We start from the raw sequence: 21,664 nt of genomic DNA on the forward strand, positions 1-21,664 counted from the left end.
AAGCTACTCATTCTTCACTATTGTTTTTAATCTTTCTGGATAATTCAAGTTAACCTGTTAGATATTTTTGAGAACATACAAAAATGATGATGCCTACTGTCAGTCAGCCAGAGACATAAAATAAGCAGGAGAAAGGAATACTTGTGATAAATGTAATGTAGTGGGCATGGGGATTCTTAAAATCAGCATACATTTGTTGCTGTAGATGTCACAGGTGTCTGGCAGTTATTACGTACTTTGGATTTCTCACAGGTAGGTCCAACCCATGTGTTTATGTTATGATTAACTAAGATAGGTGGATGAAAGATAAGGTGTTTTGTGATAAAAGATGTTACAATTGTGTCTTAGCCTATCACGAGTTTAGGCTCAGGTTGCACTAGAAGACACATCTTCTATCACAAAACACCTTATCTTTCATCCACCTATCTTAGTTGAGAAAAGCTGATTGATTTTTCTTATGTAAAAATCATGGAAACATGAAAGAAGCTTCCAGATTTAAGCCAGGATGCATGACAAAATCTGCCCTTCACCAACTGAATGAGTAGCAGTGAAGTAGTGTAATAGCTGGCACGATGCCATCGTAAATTCATTTTCTATACAGATGGCCAATTTATGTCCTATGCTGTATTGCTTACTTGTGATGAAAAATGCAGACCCTTGAGCTTAATCATGGCTGAGTGAAACAATGAGCACATTTTTGTTCTGTGTAATACAATGATCGCAAAATGGTGTTCTGCACAGTATCAGCTAACTCAGATCTTCACAGCAGTGTTTGAACATGCCAAAACCTCAAGGCATACTGTAGTACCACCAGAACCTACCTTCGGTAGGATGAAATCCTAAATGCTATTCCAAGAGTTCTGTACTAGCTTTGAATAAACGTGTTAAAGTTGTTTGAAACATTTTCAGACACAACTAGAAGGTGTGTGAGTTGTACGGCAGCTGGAAGGATCAAACTGCAAGTCAAAAACCCAAGATTCTCAGTAAACATCAAAGCAGGCTAGTTTAAAATGAGATATTTACCTATTGCCAAGGTCATTGCTTTGAGCTTGTCTCTGACTAGTTTCACTACCATGCTCTTTTGGAGTGGAGTAGAGCGACAACATAGAACTGAACGGCACCGTTTGGCTAGTGCAAGAAATTTATCTTCTAAAGTAGGTTCCAGGGCATAAGCTAGAGTCCTTCCATCAATCACTAGGCCCAAGCTGGAAAGCACAGGGGAAGAGGGTGGATAGAGAGGGGTGAACCCAACAGTCATGTTTCCAGTAGCTTCGTCTATTGTGTCGTTTGAAAATTTAGACTCTATGCATTGCAGACATTGCTCCAGCAAGACAGCACATGTCTCCTGAAAAAAAATTCAAAGCAAACATGTTTGAGAGAAAAGAACGTATGTTCAAAAATTGGTGTTCTTTGTATATTTAGGCATAAGGAATATGGAGGTGTTATATTTGCTGCACCAGAAAAGTTTTAATTTCTAATATTCTCTATTCACTCATTTTTTTTTTTTTTTGTGGAAGACATGACAACAATGAAGACATGAAAGACTTAAAACCGAATTCCTCTTTAACATGCAGTACTGTATGCTAAACTAATTTCTTTTAGCTCCTTCTTAGAATAACAGCGTTGGAGAATGATATAATGATCAGTATCAGTACCAAGTTGAGCATGGTGATGAGCACCATGTATACGCCTACAACACTTATCAAGTAGTTATGCATTATTAAAGGCCAATTAAGGGTTATTTAAGCCGAATTTTCTGTCCTAGGCATACTCAACTAGAAGATGTTACTGAGAATATATGAACTTTTAAAATGAAATGCTACTGGTTGTACAGCAAAGAATGACAAAAAACGAAAGGTCATTGAAAGTCAGTTTACCAGTTCAGTTGATATACTCAAGAAAGGGAAAATGCTGTTATCTTTTCTTCCTTTTCGAAAAGAATTGGAGCTGGATACTGCTGACCTACCTCTCCTCTGCTGATCTGAAGTCCAATTTTATCACCCCATTAAAGGACTACAGCACTATCGGTTTGGTTCCTTGCATGTTAAACCATATCAGTAAACTCTTTGTGACTGTCTGCTTGCGGCAAGTTGAGCACAGGAAAGATCAGTAATTCAGAAGAATTAGAAAAGGTCTGTTAGGAAGCAAGTCATTACTGTAGATGCGGTTTTCTGGCTTTTGAGTGCTAGCACTGAAATTTAAGCATTGTTTCTATTTCCTGAGAAACAGCCATCTGAGAAAACATGAATGAGTTATCTAGACACTACATTTCAGTATAAAGCACACACATTTTCAATTCAATTGTTTTCTTCCTAACCAAATGTTCAATAACAGGTTGCTTTAGTGCCAATATGCAAAACGAGGGATGTTTTCAGAAAGCATACCAAACGCAGGCATTTATGTTGTTATGGCATGTTGGTGGATCCCAACACACACAGTTAAATCTTCAGTAAGTTTATGACACATGACATTATAACTTAGAATATAATTCACCAAAAAGTATTCAAAGATTTGTCCTACCTGAAAATTACGGTTGAAGCAGGAAAAGGAAAAAAAAAAAAAAAAAGAGGGAAAGGAAAAAGAAGCCATCAAACTCTTAATTGTGCAAGTTGAAAACAAAGTAAAGCTACTTCACAAGTAGACTTCAGTATAGTATTTGATCTGCTTACTGGTGATTCAGCATTCAAAGTGATGATTTCCTCATCATGATCTAGTAGCTTGCAGGCATATGCAATATTAACAGCAGTTTCTTGCTTGTCTCCAGTAAGAACCCAAATCTGCAACCCAGCTTTGCGCAAGCTTGCAATGGTTTCTGGAACACCATCCTGTAAACGGTCTTCAATACCAGTGGCACCTAAGCACACGGTAAAAGCAAATTATTCCACATTCAGTAAACACTTATGGTTCACCTCAAACTGTAAGCTTGGATTTTTCCAAAAATTACAGCCACTTTCACTGGGAAACAGCTAAACAAAACTAACAATGTATGCAGTATTCAGGCAGCTTTTAGGAGGTATCCAGAGAGAGGAGTAGAAAACAGCTGGTGTAAACATATGCATCAACAGTCAACAACAAATCCAGAGTTCCAAACTTCAAAAGCAACCTGATGCCACTCTCTCAGTAGTTCACAAAGATGATGTACCTTTGCTTATTGTTTCTCTGCTCTGTATCTTCACCCTTTCTTCTGCTTGTTGCTAGATAAGATATTACTGATTTAGTTCTAAAGGATCTTGACTGCCTTTCCTCAACTAAAAGAGGATTGGTCATTACAGATCTCTCCCTTTCAGAGGGGAATGACAGCAGAACTGCAGCTTGGTAACCACACATTATGCTTTAGACATGAACTACTTAGTGTCTTGTGGATGCTCTTTGCTCTTGTAGAAAAACACCGGTTGCCTGATGCAATTTAGCAAAGAATAAATCATAAATCTATAATCCATAATGTAGAAGGAAAATGTGTTTTTTTCATACTCCCAGGAATCTTCCTACTTGTTTATAACAAACAATATTTTTCCTAAGCTTTCATAAATCAATAGAAGAGAAGATTTTCAAATTGCAGTAAATACAGCTCAGGATCAAGTTCAGTGCCACCACTGAGTTTTAGAGAGGCTTCAATGTGAGGATGTAAGCCATGACAATCAGACAACTTGAAGATAACAAATACACAAATTACCTGAAACAACAGGAAAAGCAAAGCAAGCTTCTGCCATCTCTTTATTACCACCATAATTGTTAGAAGAAAAGCAATTCAGCTATAGAATCCCACTTGCAGACTGAGCACTAGTTGTAGGTGAAATGCAATGTCATGAAGACTTTTGAATTATAAAAGCTTTTATAATTCAAATAGTTCACAAGGGAAAAGACATTTCTTTTCCAGACTCACTCACTTTTTTTATTCCCAGAACCTAAGAACTCTCTTATTTATCGCACAATTCAATTTCCATTTTTGTTTTTCAGAGCACAGCCAGAGCCAACAGGGACAACCATGGTGGGATCTTCCTGATTAATGTGGTCAGAATCAGTCACCTCAAGCTCCCCTTTAAGTCAGAGGAGAAAAACAGCCACTTTGAAGGCATGATTCATCTAATCCTAAAGGAGGTATCTAAGACAGATCAAATGAACTGCACTTTGTTTTTTTTCCTCTCCCTACTGGTTATATAAGGAGCCTTAGAGATCTACAGTAGACACAATAGAAGTTGGGGGAGTTGGATCTTATCTCCCAGAGACAGGCAAGTTGGCAAACAGTGAAGGCTGTTACCTCCATCAGTGCTAGGCTGTCCCAGTTCCCCTGCCAGAGAAAGAAGTTGGATGCTTGGAGTAATAGTGGATACATATGTATTTTAAAATCTCAGTGCTCTCAACTGAGCAGAGAAACAGCATGACTTTGCACTTGGAATATATTTTACATACAATGATTTTAACTACACCACTACGAAATATATGCAGTCCCCTTCCACAGTGCACACAGGCCCTAAGCGTTGAACCTGACGTGTATGCATCGATGCCCCTCACAGAAGCAGTTTATGAGCTTTGCTTTATGAACACCTCTGGTACCCCTGGAATTGTGGAACTCCCTGGCATAGGAAAGAGGCTCCAAACTACTGAAATACTGCAGCCAGGACTGGCCAAGTTCTTCTCTTACTTAGAGCAGCAATTCTCATTTATGACACTGTGTCAAATGCATCTCTTGTTTTACTCCAGCCATTTCAATGATGATAAAATGATTACAGGAGCAAGGATAAAAAGGGTATGTTTGTTATGTTAATAATAATACCATTCCTTTGTGGTGCTGCACATGACAATTATGACAAAGTCTAAAAGCAGCTAATTTCTGTACTGTCTGAAAAGAATGGATTTCATAGCCAAGCTTTCAGAATTTTCAGCACTTTTTAATTTTATGCCCAGCTCTCATTTCATTACCTAGCAGATGCAAATTCTTCTCTATCTGCAGTGCTGACTGAAACAGAAGTTCTTCACGATTCTCAATAGAAGATTCTGCTTCCAGACGACTTTTTAACCAACAAGCATATTCCTCTTTGCTCAGAACCTGTTCAAGAGAGGATGTGAGGATACAGTCAGTGATGCAGAGGCATTCATACTTTACTGAATAAAATGAAAAACAAAACAAAACAAAACAATCAGAAATCAAGAACAACAAATTAAGACAGCCTTCAGTTATCTTTGTCAAGACTCTTCTTAAAAGAAAATTAAGAGCTTGCACTGACTTACTCGTTTTGCAATACACAGGGTTCGCAGCCCATCTACAGCATACAGATTAAGGTAATTCTGGGTTTTGGTTTGAATTTTCTTTTGATGTTTGCCCCGAGGGTCACCTAGATACCAATAAAAAAGAAATTAGTGACTGAAAAATAACAGCAGCTGAACAGCCTCAGAAAATAAAAGTGTGTCTATAGTACTTATGTACCACCACTTTAAAACTGATACTTTTAAAGAGCTGTTGATACCTCCTGGGAAACTTTCAAGTACAACATTCCATTTAGGAAAAAAAAAGCCCTCTCTCATAGTTCCATCTTTTCTTTCTTCCCTCTTCAAAAGTCATTCTGAATGCATGCTAGACAGACCTTTTTTTTACTCAAATATTTGTTTGGCCCGAAGGCTTTGAGAAATCACGATAATCTTAACAACAAACAATAATGCCAGAAAGGGAAGTATGATTTAAATAGCCTATTGGCAAATCCTTCTGTACATCTCATCATGTGTAGAGAAACTACCCTTAGTTTTTCTCATGGGTTAGTATTTCAGGACAACCAGAAACAGCGCTCTGTCTTTTATGTCTAAGTATATTAAGGCACAACAGGTGCTTAACAGTCTGACATGGAAGAGAGGATGAAGCAAAGGTGTGTCATTAAATTCCTCCATGTGAAAAGAACAGCGCCCACTGACATTCATCAACACTTACTGAATGTTTATGGAAACCAAGCAGTGGATGTGAGCACGATGAGACAGTGCTGGTGTGTGTCAGCAATGCTATAAGTGACAGTGGGTCAGCTCTGCTGGTGCACACTTTTATGAGTGCAGAATGCATGCTCTTGTTCATTGGCAGTGAAAATGTATAACTAATGGCGATGACTAAAAAGTTACTAAATCATTACTAAAAAGTAACGATCTGTAGAAAAGAATTTGTCCTATCAAATGATGTTATTATGCTCTTTCCATCAGTTGTAGTTTCCATGAAAATAAATAGGAGGCATTACTTTTGAAGCGACCTCTGTGTATTCATCCCAAGACAATTCCTGCTCACCCAATGCAGACGAGGCAAGTAAAAAAAAAAAAAACTGGACATCCATGTCTTAAAATTGTGTGTAAGACCTCAGAATTGAGATGAGATTTCACTCTTTCATTAGCTGGAATTGGCTCAACGTACTCAATACTGTGATTTAAAAAAGATTAATGAATATGAAACTAACACACTTTGTTCCATGTCATTACCTGAGACAAGTCTTCAAAAGTTTATAGAATGTGATATATGTGTATGTAATTTTAACATCTAGGATCAAAACTGATTCATGCACACAGCGCTGTTGTAGTGGCTTTCTATAACACAAACAGTAGTGTTACTACTCAGGGAAAGCGGTATAGATTTTTTAATGAAAGCACTGATGAGAATGACTGGTACCCTGAGGCAAGTTTTCTATTCCCTGATATAATCCCTTTTTTATGCCATTACCATAAGCAATTAATGCAGGTATCTAAATGAGACGTCAGGAATATCCAATTCTTTATACTTTTCAGCACACATGTTCCCAGCATAATTCATAGTCAATTTGATCTTGCTTTGAGTGACTATGTACACACATACCTGTCTATCTATACACATTTATAGAGCAGTACAGAGTCTAATTAGGTATTTGGAGGCTTTGGTACAAATGTTTAGAAGAAGTGATACTGCAGGAAGTAAGGAGTTGAGTGTTTGGAACCCCAATATTCTGGTTTTGCACACTGTACTCTGTATAGCAATTTTCTCACCTTTAAAGACTATCTGATCCTCTCTAGATTTGTAAAGTTGGGAGTGCACATAACCAGATTTCCCTGAACGACTGTGATATTTCATGTATTCCTCATCCCTAAGTGGCAAATATTGTTGGGAGTATGCTAGTAGGCCTGTCCATCTATCTATTAATACTACCTGTACTATCACTACAGATTTCCTCAGGTGGATAACACAGGTAAACTGCTGTGGAAGAGCATCTCTATAAATACAACTTGCAATTGGAAAGGTCTTCCTTAAGCTGTGTAGCTCCAACACACACCACATATTCCTACAGAAGCTATTGAAGCAGTTCACAACCAAACTCAGCTGCAACATACAGCTGAAATATACATGTACTCAACTGTGATCTAAAGGTTTTTATTTAGCTTCTTTTCTATCTGTGCATAATATGTCAGTTGTCTGTGTAATACATAATTTTTTAAGGAAAAAGTGTTGCAGCACACCTTCTTGGAGGCTTCTTGTATTATTAAGTCAGCCTTTTTTTTTTCCTTTAAAAGAACAAAATAAGCAAACACCATTCCTAAATCATAGTGATGCATCACTGTTCTACAGAGAAAAAAATGTGTTTCTTGCATAGCTCACATGCAATTGTCTTATGGGAGTGGCTATTTCAGTCCCTTGCTGATTTCAACTGGTGCAAACTTGAATAACAAATTACATTTCTATTTCTTTAAGGTTCAGTGATATTAACCACTTCATATCTTCTGAATATCACAGCACTAATGCAGTGACCATAATGCCAAACACTTATACCGCCTTCAATGAACAAAGACAGTAATTCCCTATAAGTAGAAATGTGCACACTGGTTTCCATGTGAATTTTCACTTCTAGTATAAAGAACTGAATCTCCTTCCTCTGCCAGCACACCAATGAGAGCTGAAACTCCCTCTGGCTCTCCTCATATGCCTTATCAGTCTCAGCCAGAGATTCACCTTGAGATCAAAAGTTAAGAGGGGAAGGACTCTCTTGCAAACAAAATCCAGTGGTGGAAATTCTTTTCAGTCGGGATGATGCAGTTTCTATGCTTAGCAGCATGACCACATGAACTATGGAAGAGAAAACCAGAAAATAAGTCTTCTAAAGAAGAATGATAGAGAGCTAGTGGCATTTTGCTTGCTTCATTTCCTACCATAATCACTAGCTGAAAGCCAGCTCAGTCATTGTTTTCTCAGTGACTTATGTTCACAGTTCCTGTGTGAGCTAGTTATTGACTCAAACAGTAACTTTCTTATTTATGAACATGGTAACTGCTGAGATAAAGTAAAAACAATACATCCTTGGGAGTCATTTCAAGGCTTTTGAAAATATCTGGGTGCTGACAGAAAACGACGGTTTTCAGCCTAGATATAGAGGCGGAAGGAATAGAGGGAACTCAGAAACTTTCAGGTTTTGAAGCTCAGGATGATTTCTATTTGTTTGTATGCTTTTTTAGATACAACTGAAGCTACAATATAGTACTTTTCCATCTATTCTGGGGCTTTTTACCATGGCATTTTTGAAAGACGTTTCCTCATAGAGAAACAGAACCTTCCTGTTTCATAGGACCCAGTCCTGCATGGAGACTATGGACACAGCATTGCTTTAGTCTTTCAGTCTGAGAGCATAAGCATCACAAAGTCTCAAAACATACAATCAACTTGTGTACAATTTACCTGTTCCTGAGGAACTAATACAGCAAAAAAAAAGAGCTGTCACATTGATTAATTTATTGGTTCATTACTTGAAGTGATAATTGCTTGAATTCTTCAAGTACTTGCATTTCCTCTCACATATTCCATGATCAATAGAGAACAGAATGAAATCACAGATAGACTCATATGTGTATATATATATATATATATACACATACACATATAATTTTCACAATATAAATCTTTGGGAAATCCTTCTACGTGGGGAATACCACCCTGTGAGGTGACAAGGAGGCAGGTCCCTCAGGAAATGACAACATGTGCCCTGATGTTAGGAAACTGCAGACAGGGACCATGAATTCAATTCCGTGAGTGAAACTGTTCAAGAGACATGTCAAACATTTTTTAGACAGATCTGCTGAAACTCACAGAATTACTGAAGCCAGCAGCAGATGAGAGGGCTAAAAAATAAAGGAAACTGCTTATGAAGTTCTAGTGACTGCACTTTACACTGCTTGTGAAAGCAAAATATACTAAAACTCATAGCTCATTTGGGGCTAAAAAAAGTTTTTAAAAAATTGAACAAATTCAAAGCATCTTTCAATTGCCTGTAAAGATGCAGCAATCTCTGTATTTGTCCAGCTACATAATTTGCTCAGTGATAACAACAGTCTTCAGGGATTCTGCTCCTGCATCTCTGACACAGCTCCTTCTGTTGTGTTGCTGTTGGTTGGTTTCTAGCTGCCCCTGTTGGATCTACCCCAGTAGGTCCTAGAACCACTTGGAATTCGCCCCCAAATTCCTCCATTTTTATTTCATGTTTGTGACAAAATATTTGGGATTTGGCATGAGATAATGATTTCTTATTGATGCTCCGTTCTCATTCTGAGAACTTGTTTCCAAACATTTTTTTCCAGGTATATTACTAGCAATTCTGAGTATCCAAATTCTCTAATACTCCAAAGGGAAACAATTTTCCAGATGTTCTCAGTACTGTCTTTGATATCAGATCTTAACCAGAATATTATTTATGAATATTTTGTTGTTAGTTGAAGACAAGTCGTTCCTAATTTTTTGGCTCTGCTTTGATTTATGTCTCTATAAACTTAAAACTACCGCCAACATTTTTCTGTATTTCATTAAACTAAAACTGCACAGTATAAGCCTTTCACAATTGTTTACTCCAGGCTAATGTCAGAGTAACCGCACAGTCAATGCACTAGTGACACACAGGAAGCACCTCCAGCACTTTCGGGTTCTGTCCATTCATACTGGGGTAACCCTTAAATACTTAATTAAATTCAGTGTTGAACATACAGTAAATTAGATTCAAACTGACTCATGCAAACTGGCACTCCCATGTTTACACTAACTTCTGAAAGCTTACAGGGTTCTTCTTGAATCCAACTCATAATTAGCAGCAATTAATGTTCCTCCTGATTCATGAGATACCTGAGTGTTGCAGACTCTGGAGAAGCAGTCTATGATCATAGCTATTCCCTAACACAATTTAAGATGTCTCAACTAAACAGATTCTTTCCTTATTTTGCCACTACCTTTGTGTTCCAATGGCTGATTGATTCACACTGCCCTTTAGCACCACAGTCAAACGCAACGTAAATGTGCTGATGTATGCAAATACATTACTACAAAAGAAAGTAAAGATTCATAGGTGAAACAGATAAGGGAGCTGGAGTAGGAACTGCTTGAGTTTCATATAAAATACTGAAATAGCTATGCACTGCTGGGCACATTCTCCTCAAGAAATGTAAATTGTTTTGGGAGAGTTTCAGGAAATACATTCAAAATAAAGTTTGCTAGTAAAAGTTCCTGTACAGAAACTGATGTAATTAATTCTTGTAAGGCAAAGAACCAGTCATTAATTACAGAAAATTTGCTATAACAACGAAGTACTATAAAAGAAGAGAGATGGCTGCCTTTCTACCATTTCACCTACTCACAACAAAACCAGGCAGGTCTGGTTGCTAGGAAAGGCATCAAGACATGATCTTTCAGCAATTAAGGAGAACCGCCTCCCCACACCCCCACTCTTACAAAGCTAAGAGGTGTACCTGAAGAACAAGGCAGAAGGAGATCCATAATAACTGAATCTGCTCCTTTAGTGTAAACATTTATTTCATCCGTGAGAGGATGTCTGACCACTACTGACATCCTCTTCCTGATGGAATCAAAGCCCAATGTATGTAATACTTCAAAGTTTAATGTTCCCAGGTGAGGTAGCTCCACTGATACCTGGTCAGACAGCCTTCCAACCAGAGAACAGTTATATGCCCTTGCTGCATAGACGAGAGCAGCTTCGTCTGGACTCTCTGCTTCATAACGGAGCTCTCCTTCCTCAGGCCCGCTCCCTACAGCCATCCTGCCTTGCTGGGAGCTGTAGCCATTGTTATTCATCTGTGCAGAGTATGCCAGCTTCTCTTCCAGTTTTAATAAAGTGCTCTCAGTAGATGTGGATGAAAGGATACTTAAACCAAATCTATGCATTGATTTGTTTGTAGCTAGGCTGGATGAACTGCTGCTGTTAGATCCAGAGGTCAAGCGACTTGGAGTGAGTCGTCGGATGAAGTCTTCTATGGTTTTTACAGGAGATTTTAGTTCAAATCGGTCTCTAACCTTGAGAAGAATGAAACAAGACAATGAACAAAACAAAACCTGAAGGAAAGCTGTATTAGAATTTAGACACTTAATTCAGACATTCAGCCTAAGTAGCTCCAACTTAAGAACAGAATTTCTTCGTGAGCAAAAAGTAACGGCACTTGCAATTTGAGAAGGGAAAGTAAATGAACTTAACAGCAAAAAAAACCAACAAGACCTAGAACTTCAGAATTGTGCCTCTGCATGAAAGTACGTATACTTGCATTAAAATTATTTTTACTTCTTTCACTTTTTCAGATAGGTCTAGTGGATAGACTATTGGTGTTGGACCACCACCAAAGTACATTCTGAAAGGCTGTTGCCATTCTTTGTGCATTTTCAGTAAAGGCAGTAAAAAACATGTTAATTCAAGAGTTTTGTACTGAGAAATGTGATATCAGAAAAGTTTTAGGAGAATAGGCCAGTGTCAATGATGCCTTCAACAGCAACATGCTGATATAAATAATTTCCACTGTCTTCTCTTTTGGATTCAGTTTGCTTCAGTTTTATCATTTACCTCATTTTATTTAAAATGTGATTTTGCAGACTACTTCACTTCTTATTCCTATTTTGAAAAGAAACAAATCTCAGAATTTTCTCCAGAATGGAAATTCAATCAGTGGGCTAGCTTTAATAATATGTTCTACTATAGTTCTGTCTTGGGATTCTATTGTTGAAGTTCTCATTCATTTAGTTTAGGTTGATTTAAGCAGTAATAATCATTATTTCTCACAGTGAGCTTGACATTTTTTAGACAATGTGAAAGATATGTGCAATGTTTCTCAAGTATATTTTCTTTTTAAAAAAACATCTGACCCTATTCTTAGTTTAATTCACATTTACAAAATCTACACACAGCTTATATTCTTTTTTGATAAGTCTCGCATAATATAAATCAGTTTCCACACAGACTTGCCTACTTACATACATACTTACATGCAGATGTATGTACATACACACATATATACACACATTAATCAATTAAGTTATATTTCAAGAACTCAAGAAATTTTCATTACTATCTTAAAATTGCAGACAAAAGCATGTCTTACCCTGAAGGTAAATGTTCCATTTAACTAATGCTTGACTGAATCTGTTTATTCACAATGCACTTCTAAGAGTTGTTCCACATTTAGTTTCCAGTTATTTCTCATTAGAACAGGCCATTTTCAGTTCCCCAACTTAAGTGATAAATTAGTATAAATTCAAACAAACCTTAAACTCTATTTTGCTGTTCCTTTAACCTACCTTCTGTCGGGGCTGATTTGGAGCAGTAACCACAACGGTATTACAGATGGTCAAAGCAATGAAGAAGTCAAAAATATCACACAGTTCTGGACTCAGATGGGATAATGGCTGTTCGTGGCCCCTCATGATCTCCAGATGCTTTGCACATTCATTCACCTTTTCTAACAAGCTAGGATCTGGTGTGATGTCCTTCTCCTAACAATGAAAAGCAATGACTAATATCAGCGATTCTGCAAATTTCCAAAGTAGCACTGAGCAATCAAAGTGCCCAAAGCAGTGTCAATACCAAGAATTTTATGAAGGCCTCATACCACAGCGCTGAGATGGAGAGGACTGTAACTCATGCATCACGTAGAAAATATACACTTTCCAACGAGGATACTAATAGAAACGGAAATGTGAGTAATTGTGCTGTCAGCTTTTTCACTACTGTTATACTGGCAATGTTCATCTACTTTGGGAGTACTGAACAGGGGAAGAGTTTCATACTACTGTTCCTCCCACCCCCCAGTCCAGTGAGAACATTCTGCATGGTTTGTTAGGTCTTTTATGCTAAAGCAGAGCACTCTTTATTTCATCAGCACTTTTCTTTGATTTTTTCTTGTCAGAGCAAATTCTGGTATTTCTTAAGATACCAAGATGCTAGGATATGAAAGATGTAAAGATAAACTGAACTCAGGTTTTTTCTTCAGAAGAATTTTATTTTATCTGCTGATGCTCAGCAGCTGATGAGTCTGAGCAACCACTGAACTGTATGTTTATGAAGTGTAGCTTCAAATTGTACTGAAAGAACTTACTCCTGACTAAACTCAAGAAGCTCAACCAGAGCAAGCAGCTACTTTCTTTGCCTGTATTTGTAGTTTATTTTGAGGGTTCACTTATGTCAAAAGGATAACAAAAAATCCCTTCGTAGACAAGACTTGGTTTCACTGCTCTCTTAATACCACTTACCTCACATAAAACTTCCAATAACACCATAAAATAAATTAATCAAAGCAAAGTTGAAAGGGTGTACACTCACCAACATTTTGAAATGTACAGTTCTCTTTTTTTTCTAAAACACAAGTGCAGAAGAAAAAACGCCAAGATGAAATCTGAGTGGTATGCAATGTAGTACAGATTTCTTTATCTCTTACTTTTCAAGACATCACTCTGTTAAAAGATATAGGACAGCGTGCACTTAATTCTCATGACTTACCATTGGGCTACTGAATGCAGTATGCTTCGACAGTATGCTTGCTCTTTTTGCTTCAGCTCTGCTTCCCGTGCGGCGGTGGGTTTTGGTGCTCTGGCTTCTGTGAATTACTTTGATACTCTGATGGCTGCAGATACTGTCACGCTGGGATAAAGTTCCTCCTTTTGGAGCTGCTTCCTCTTCCTCAGAATCAGGCTCTTGGTACATTGCTAAGCGTTTGGCTATCAATAAAAATACAAAGGGAGAAAAGTTGCATTTGTTAAATGTTGCTGAGAAAGAGGGAAAAAGGACATGCTGACTTCATTGAAGTGCTCTGGTTTTACTCTTATACCTTTGGAGCAATACTGAACGACTCCATTACAGGGGATAACAGAAGACATCTAATCTTAACTACATGGTACCTTCTAATGGAGGGTGCAGACAACATAACTAGGAATATAATGCAACGCATTGCCTCCCTCATCATGAGACTGAGAGGCAGCTAGACTCTGCGGTAACACATTGCACTCCTAAAGGCTATCTACAGTTCAGCTTGATGAAATCAACCAAACCCCAGCCTGGGGTCTGTCTCCTCTCCTGGGACATGTATGATAGGCAGTGCTGCTTGTGGTGCAATGCTTATTGTGCAGTGCACCACTCATTCCTCTTCTACATAGAATCAGAGAATGGCTTAGGTTGGAAAGAACCTCAAAGATAACACAGTTCCCATGCCCCTGCTGCAGTTAAGGTTGCCAACCACTAAATCAGGCGCTGGATCAGGCTGCCCAGGGCCACATCCAAGCTGGCCTTGAACACCTCCAAGGATGGGACATCCATAGCTTCTCTGGGCAATCTATGTCAGTACCTCGCCACTTTGCTCTTGTATCCAATATAAATCTCCCCTCTTTAGTTTAAAACTGTTTTCCTTTGTCCTATCAGTATCAGACTGTGTGAGCAGAATGAACCTGTTTTTAAAAATTATATATTACAGTGGAGAACTTGGGTAATGAAGACTTCAAGTAGAACAATTACAGTTAGAAACGAATCTGGGCAGTCTGATGTGTAGAAATAAAAAAAATTTAAAAAAAGAAAAGTGCAAAACAGACCTGAATCCAACCCATCTAACAATAGATTCCATTCAGTTCTAAACTGATACATAATGTATTTTTCCATTCCTAAAGATCATGGGCACTTAATAGCCTCTGTCATTCATTAAACAGGCACACGTCATTTTAACAGGTATCTATTTATTCCTTCATTAGGCATTCATGAAAAAGCTTTTCATTATATTCTCAAAATAATCCACACTGTGCAGAGGTACAATGCAAGTTATATACTTTTCGCTCTGCTCTCTTTCAGTTCCATGTTATAACAAATTAGATCTTCCTATGTCAAATGATAGATCATTAGCATGTACGTCAACTATTCAGGCATTCTGCAGGAATAATTGCCCATGGAGATTTTTCTTTCAAAACATATTCCCAGGAAAAATCTTGCATCAGATACAGTGAGTTCAGTGCATGATCGTTTTAATGGGGCTTGCTTTATGATCAAAGAAGAAACCATCCCCGCCATCTGCTGTAACTTTCAAACATGTTTTAACTGTCAGAAAGCAGCAGGAGGAGCTGAAATCAGATTGCACACGCTTTATGGTGATAGGTCTACCTGTGCAGAATCATAGATTGGAGGCTTTTTCACATTTATTTGGAATATATATTTAGTATGAAATGCAGGAGGTGGAAGAGGTTCCCAGCAAACTACACAGTTGTTCAGGGAGCCATACAGCTGCAAACAGAAGAGCACAGCACCACTGGCTTCTCCTTTCTCCTGTTACTGTGACGCAGATAACAGAATCTAGAAGATAGCTCAAAAATTAGGGCTGTCACTGGTCTCCTTGGCCTTTCTGTTGCATGGTAATAGGCTGCATCCTGCAAGTCCTAGGTTCAAAAAACATTGCTCAAGATGACATAACAGAATGGCCTTTTGCAATTAGCAATACTTGAGATTTAAATCAATCCTAAGCACATTCCAGTGCCTCCTCAGCAAACCCAGTTTTGAGGAGAATTGGTGTTGTGTGGACAGGTAAAACACAGTTAAAGCTTGCATTTGCTACAGGGATAACTTTCCTCACTCCAGATGTGGGCATCTGAATGGCAGACTGACAGAATGCTGCACTCCCTGCCAAAAGAGGGAATACTCCTTGACAGGGAAAGAACCGGGTACAATTATTCTTTCCAGCTTTGCGAAAGGTGGTACCCAGTTGGTCAAATTCTTTTCCATGCAGAGTTGTTAGAAAAAAGGCCACACGTTTTCTTTAATAATCATATCTAATTTAAGCTTCTGCTCCAGAAACAAGTTGAAATACATGACTCCAAAGATGGCTGCATTTTACAAACAAAACCAATGGGGTTAAGAAGAGAATGCATTTCATGCATAATATATACTTATGCTTGCATACCATATATCTGTATTCTTCACTACTCTTACATTACATCCAAAAATATTTTGTTTAGTCAACACAGGAGAAACTGGTTCCTAATACAGCATGTGCCTTTTTTATTAGCATTACACCAACAGTGAATTGGTACACACTGTAATCTGTCTGTGTATCTTTAAGCTATGTTTTGTTCTCTATGCAGATTTTCATTGTAGCACATTCATTTAATTGTTGCTGCAGTGAGGAAAAAAAAGAGAAAAAGATACAAGACCAGAATCTCATCTAAGCAAGTCAAATGTAGCTCGCTTGATATAAAGGGTATTATTTCCATTTTATATCAAATGTATAAAAGAAAAAGGCCACAGCACCTTTTAACATTTTCTTGAGTGCAGTCTTAACATATTATGCAACAAAAACTAAGAAGTTTGAAGAAATAATGAAACACAGTGTGATTGTTATGTTATGGCTAAGGTTCATAATGCTTTAACTGTGTGAAGCGTGCTTCTTTGGGAACATTCTGTTCTCTCCACCCACTCAGCCCTCTCAAATTCAGAACCTTTCCCTACGAATATTATAACCTGAAAGACATTGTTGTGAGATGCTTTTCAGCTTCAGCACTGAAAATTTGCAGCCTTGATCTTTTGTCTGATAGAGAGTGATTTATTAAAGGCAGAGACATAAACACTTTGCAAAACACAGCAATGCAATGCATGGAAGTCTAACTTAACTGTCCTCTTGTTCACTTGATATTTACAGCACGAAGAAGAAAGGATAATTAATACTTATTCCATGGACTCTCCATCTTTCAGAAGACAGCAGTAAGCTGTCACTAAAATTCCTATAGCTTCTGGTAAGTATTTTAAGATACTCTTTTATTATTTCTGTGTTAAAAACTCTTTTATTTTTTATTTTTCGATTATCTTCTTCAGTTGTTTCGTAAGTTATCTTCCATGGTACGTTCTGCTATGAGGCATCCATCTTAGAGGCTGATGGAAGCATCACTGCCACGCAGACAAATGCTTAACTAAGTAGAGAAATGTGATCAGGAAACCATAAAATAATTTGTTCTGGGCAGAATAAAACTGCAGACCCCTTAAACCAGACTAATTCAGCTGTCAGTGTACGGGTCCTGATTCTCCTATGGAATAACACCATGTATCCCCAATCATTTGGATAAGAATGCTACTGAGTTATCATGAAGTAAGACTAGATGCCTTCACACTATGTTATTTCCTAATGATTTTATGAGTGCAAGCTTATTTCACTTTGAAGTTCTCTCTAGTATCTAAAAAAACCCTCAGACAAGCAGCTAGCATGCAAAAAGTTTGTATGACTGTGCTAACATAACTTACTTTGCAAAAGCTTCCCCATAAAAACAAGTCCTGAGACTATAAAACATGAAGAGTTTCCATCCTCTCTACTCTTGGCAACTGCGTGGGTATGAAAAGAATACACTGAAGTCTTTCATCATGAACTCCTTACTCCACTTAGAAATGGAGATTCTTTCTATCCACCTAGAGATTTTCCAGAGCAATTTTGAGTGCAGGCATACCTATACTCATGCATACACGCTCAGAGGAAATTATTACCTGTCTCTAATCTCTCCGTCATTAGTTATTGCTTAGGAGTTCAAAATACAACACTCCCAGAGTATTCAGTTCTACATCTCCTGCTTCTGTCCATATCCTCCAAAAATTTTTCTTCAGAAAGTAATAATAAATGTAAAGAGAAACTACAAACAAGCTATACAGAGTGCCTGTTCTGTTGATTGCTTTGATCTTTCTGGAGAAAAGCTAAAAGGACCCTCCTGATTTCTGAAGATTTTCAGATGGAAAAGAAAGGCAGATGAGCTGTCCCTCTGGAAGAACCAGCCATATTTAGGGAAAAGGTTTTACCCATTTTTATGCTTTTTTTTTTGTTTGTTTAGTAAATTCAATTTTCAATTCAATTCAATTTTCTGATGTGGCTATGTCTTTTGGTTATGTACAAAATGAACAACAAAGTTTCACCACAATACAGTCCCTCAAACTAAGAAAAAGATTTTTTCCATATAATGCACTTTCCAGTGAAAAGTAGTTGCTGGCCAATCTTTAGCATGAAAACATAGAGTGTGGAAGAGAACTCCTTCTTTCTCGAATTCAGTGACTAAGAAACTTGGCTAGCCAAGGAAAAATCACTGGGTTTTCACCGTTTGCCTTCACTACCATAAAATTATCCTTCTATTCGGTTCTCTAGAGTTTTTTTCAGTCATTGGAAGGAAAGAGAAAAAATGCAAAGAATGAAAATATTTAGTTTTTTCAGATTTGTGTGGTTGCATTCATGGAGGTTCAACTTGCGTGTTGTCAGAAGTTCCGTACAATGGGTGGCTAAAACTAGAAAAACAGAGATCACACCCCACAGACAACAGGCAATTCATTTAGCATTTGGAAAATATCTAGGACAAATGTCAGGCCAAGAGCATCTGGTTGTAGCTAAATCATATAACGACTTTCACAAGCACAGTCAGCTTTTGGGCACCTACTCTCCCTGGAACCAGCAGATAGATTTGGGGCATGTCCAATTTCTAGAACTGTTAGAAGCTGGCTACTAGCTTGAAAGGAAAAGCTGTGGTATGGCAACGCAGTTTTACATATAGGACAATAAGTCTTTGTTTTTTTGTGCCTACATTCTTTTGGGCTACGAGGAAATACTGATTAGAAGAACTTTTATTTTTTTGGTGTGATGTGGCACTCCTTTATAGCATCACTGACTGTGAAAGCAACACACAACAAGGTGCTGTCTTTAAGATAGATGTAACTCCATCAATTCCTGGGATTTAACCAGAGCATACTGCCAATGGGTATTCTATAAATGCTGAGGATATTTATGAATGAGGCACTCATTCTTCCACTTGGAATAGTCCATGATATATCCTGCTCTTAATTAACTCACTCTAATTCAAGAACTAAATTGATTTAAGAGAACATGTAATCTAGATATGCCATGGGAATTCTTTTCATCTGTATTTGGAATTCTAAACCACAGAGAAACAGTCATCTAACAGACAATAAACATAGGTGCGTAAAACAAATTTGATGAACTATTAACTGTGAAATTACTAGGTGACTATTTTCCACATAAATATCTCAAGTAGGTAACAAAAATCCCACCTCTGTCAACACTGTGTCCAGAAGGCTCACTGATCAGTTTAATCCTAATCTTTGCATAATCTATACCAGACTGCTACAGGTGCACTCAACAGTGATGTATATTTGATAGAGCTTGCATCATGGAACAGTTGCTAAGCACACTCACACCTTCCCTCACAGCTTTCACAACTGTTTTTGGATCCTCTTTGGTGCTAAGCTCTCACATAGAAGTACCATGAGTAATAGTCTGTACTACCTCCAGTTGGCTAGGAGATTCTGTCCCATACTGGTGGAATTTATTGGTCTCTATTATTCATATTTTTGTCACCTCTTGTCTAGACTAAAACAATGCAATATTCCCAGGCATAGTGCCACTGGCCCTGTAAGAAACTTAGAGCCAATACAGAATTCTGCAAGAAAATGTCTTCTCCAGCAAATTATAAAACTGCTGCTTGCTCTCTACACTGCCTAGAAAATGTATTGTCTTTTTCAGGATTTTGTGTTTTCTTTTAGAAACATTTAATTACTTCAGCCCTGCGTGAGGTCCACAAGAGTTTCTGTAATGAAAACCACAGTTAATATGCCTGCTTTTGTTACAAAACAGAACACTTCTCCATAATCATCAGGCTCACCTTTTACATGGTAAATTAATATGATACTGTGGAAAAAAATTCCAGAGAAAATGAGGACACTGCCACCACTAAAAAAAGAAGAAAAGACATGCTTCCCCAAATGTCAATTTGTTCAATCAAAAACACAGCACAGTGTACACCTTTTAAGGAATCCCCACACCCACACAAATTGCATGCTGTGCATATAGGGGTAGGAAAAAGAGGAATGAAGAAGCTATACATCATGAGTGTCACATATCGCTTGACACGTTAGTGGCAAAAACTCAGATACGATGATGACAATTGCAGGATAACAGTGCCTGCAGGACAGAAAAGAATGGCACAACTGATCATAACTGAACAAATTTTAGGGAGAAAAGCTTACAGCGCAACACGCATAAAATTTGTGAAGACTATGCACAATCTGCTGATTGAGTAATTAACAGATATATAGCAGACATAGATTATGCAAAAAAAAACATACTTCAGCAGAAAATTAAAGTTCCAAAGCATGGAAATTGTAGACCTCAATCTGTCACTCTAGGTACGAGTTTCCCCCTTACTGTGTATGCATAGCTGAACTTCAGAATATAGGGACTCTACAAAACTTTGGAGTAAAATTTGCCAGAACTTCTTAGCATGGGAAAAAATGCATTGCATCTTAGCTTTGCTCTTGGATATGGCTGAATGGAACTGTTCTGACTGAAATTACTCCCCCAGACTTCATGCCTGAGGCAGACATCTGGCATGGGAAACTTTAACCAAATAGTTAAAAGGTTTGTAAAACTATCCATAGCTGAAAAAAGGATCTTATCATGGGAAGGGTCAAGCAACTGTAATAACAGGCACTGCTACCCAGCCACAGCAGAATAACAAACTTAAGCCAGAGAGCTCTGGACAAGTGTATTTCCATAATCTGTTTTATAATAGAAAATGACTTGTTATCTTCAGCTTTTGTACCTTGATCTATGTAGGAAAATTTTAAATACAATCCTTCATTTGAAAGACTGAAAGAAGAGTTTGATTCCAAGTAACAAATCACTATGCCTGAATAACATTCAGATAAGGAAAGATCCAGATTATCACTGAAGTGGATGAGAAAAGGTAGATGCATTTTATTAGGTTTTCTTGCATATATGGCAGTGCCATATCACCTACTAAATCAAAATGTTCAGAATTTCCTAACTCATGAAGTCTTCGGTAAAGTCTCAGGAGGGAAGCTGGAAGGCATCCAACAGTTATATGTCCCAAAACCTCAGAGGGGAATTCAGATACTCAAGTATAAACACTGAAGAGCAGCTAACAAATAATTTGCAATTAAGCACAGAGCAATGAAATGTTATTGATGCACCTCTTATAAAGGAATGAGCTGTGGTAAGCATCTTATTCTATCTAAACAAAAAGATTTAAACAATGGAGAATTTAAGATATGGTTAGAAAATCAGACAGGCAAACAGCTTAAATGAAGCCTGAATGAAGAATAATTTTTATTTCTTGATTATAGGGAACAAAAGCAATAAAAATGATCACTAAATATGCATAAAATGACAGAGAAAGTTCTATTTTCTGTAGAGGAGAAGAAATAAAGTTTAGAATGCCTTGTGTAAACAAAATATCATTTTTAAAATACCTTTATGTCTGTGATTTTATACCAACTGAATTTAGAAATAGCCTAAACACAGGAGTAAGTGAAATGAATGACAGAAAAAAATAATTAGTTTAGCTTATTTAGCTACTTAATTTACACTTTTGTTTGTAGTGAACTGC

General features: G+C 37.6%; 1 protein-coding gene across 1 annotated transcript in view; it reads right to left on the reverse strand.

The window, feature by feature from the left end:
- The window catches only part of ATP10A (ATPase phospholipid transporting 10A (putative)), a gene marked incomplete at both ends in the record, with an annotated part of 108,200 nt that overhangs the window by 13,153 nt on the left and 73,383 nt on the right, over positions 1 to 21,664 (reverse strand). The window contains 7 exons of the mRNA XM_079544341.1: positions 1,024 to 1,345; positions 2,670 to 2,854; positions 4,921 to 5,047; positions 5,230 to 5,333; positions 10,717 to 11,278; positions 12,548 to 12,742; positions 13,746 to 13,963. Of these exons, the coding sequence (XP_079400467.1) occupies positions 1,024 to 1,345; positions 2,670 to 2,854; positions 4,921 to 5,047; positions 5,230 to 5,333; positions 10,717 to 11,278; positions 12,548 to 12,742; positions 13,746 to 13,963 (1,713 nt within the window). The remainder of the gene's footprint in view (positions 1 to 1,023; positions 1,346 to 2,669; positions 2,855 to 4,920; positions 5,048 to 5,229; positions 5,334 to 10,716; positions 11,279 to 12,547; positions 12,743 to 13,745; positions 13,964 to 21,664) is intronic.

This window comes from Tetrao urogallus, assembly GCF_951394365.1.
Source record: "Tetrao urogallus genome assembly, chromosome: 1".
NCBI classification, from domain to species: Eukaryota; Metazoa; Chordata; class Aves; order Galliformes; family Phasianidae; genus Tetrao; species Tetrao urogallus.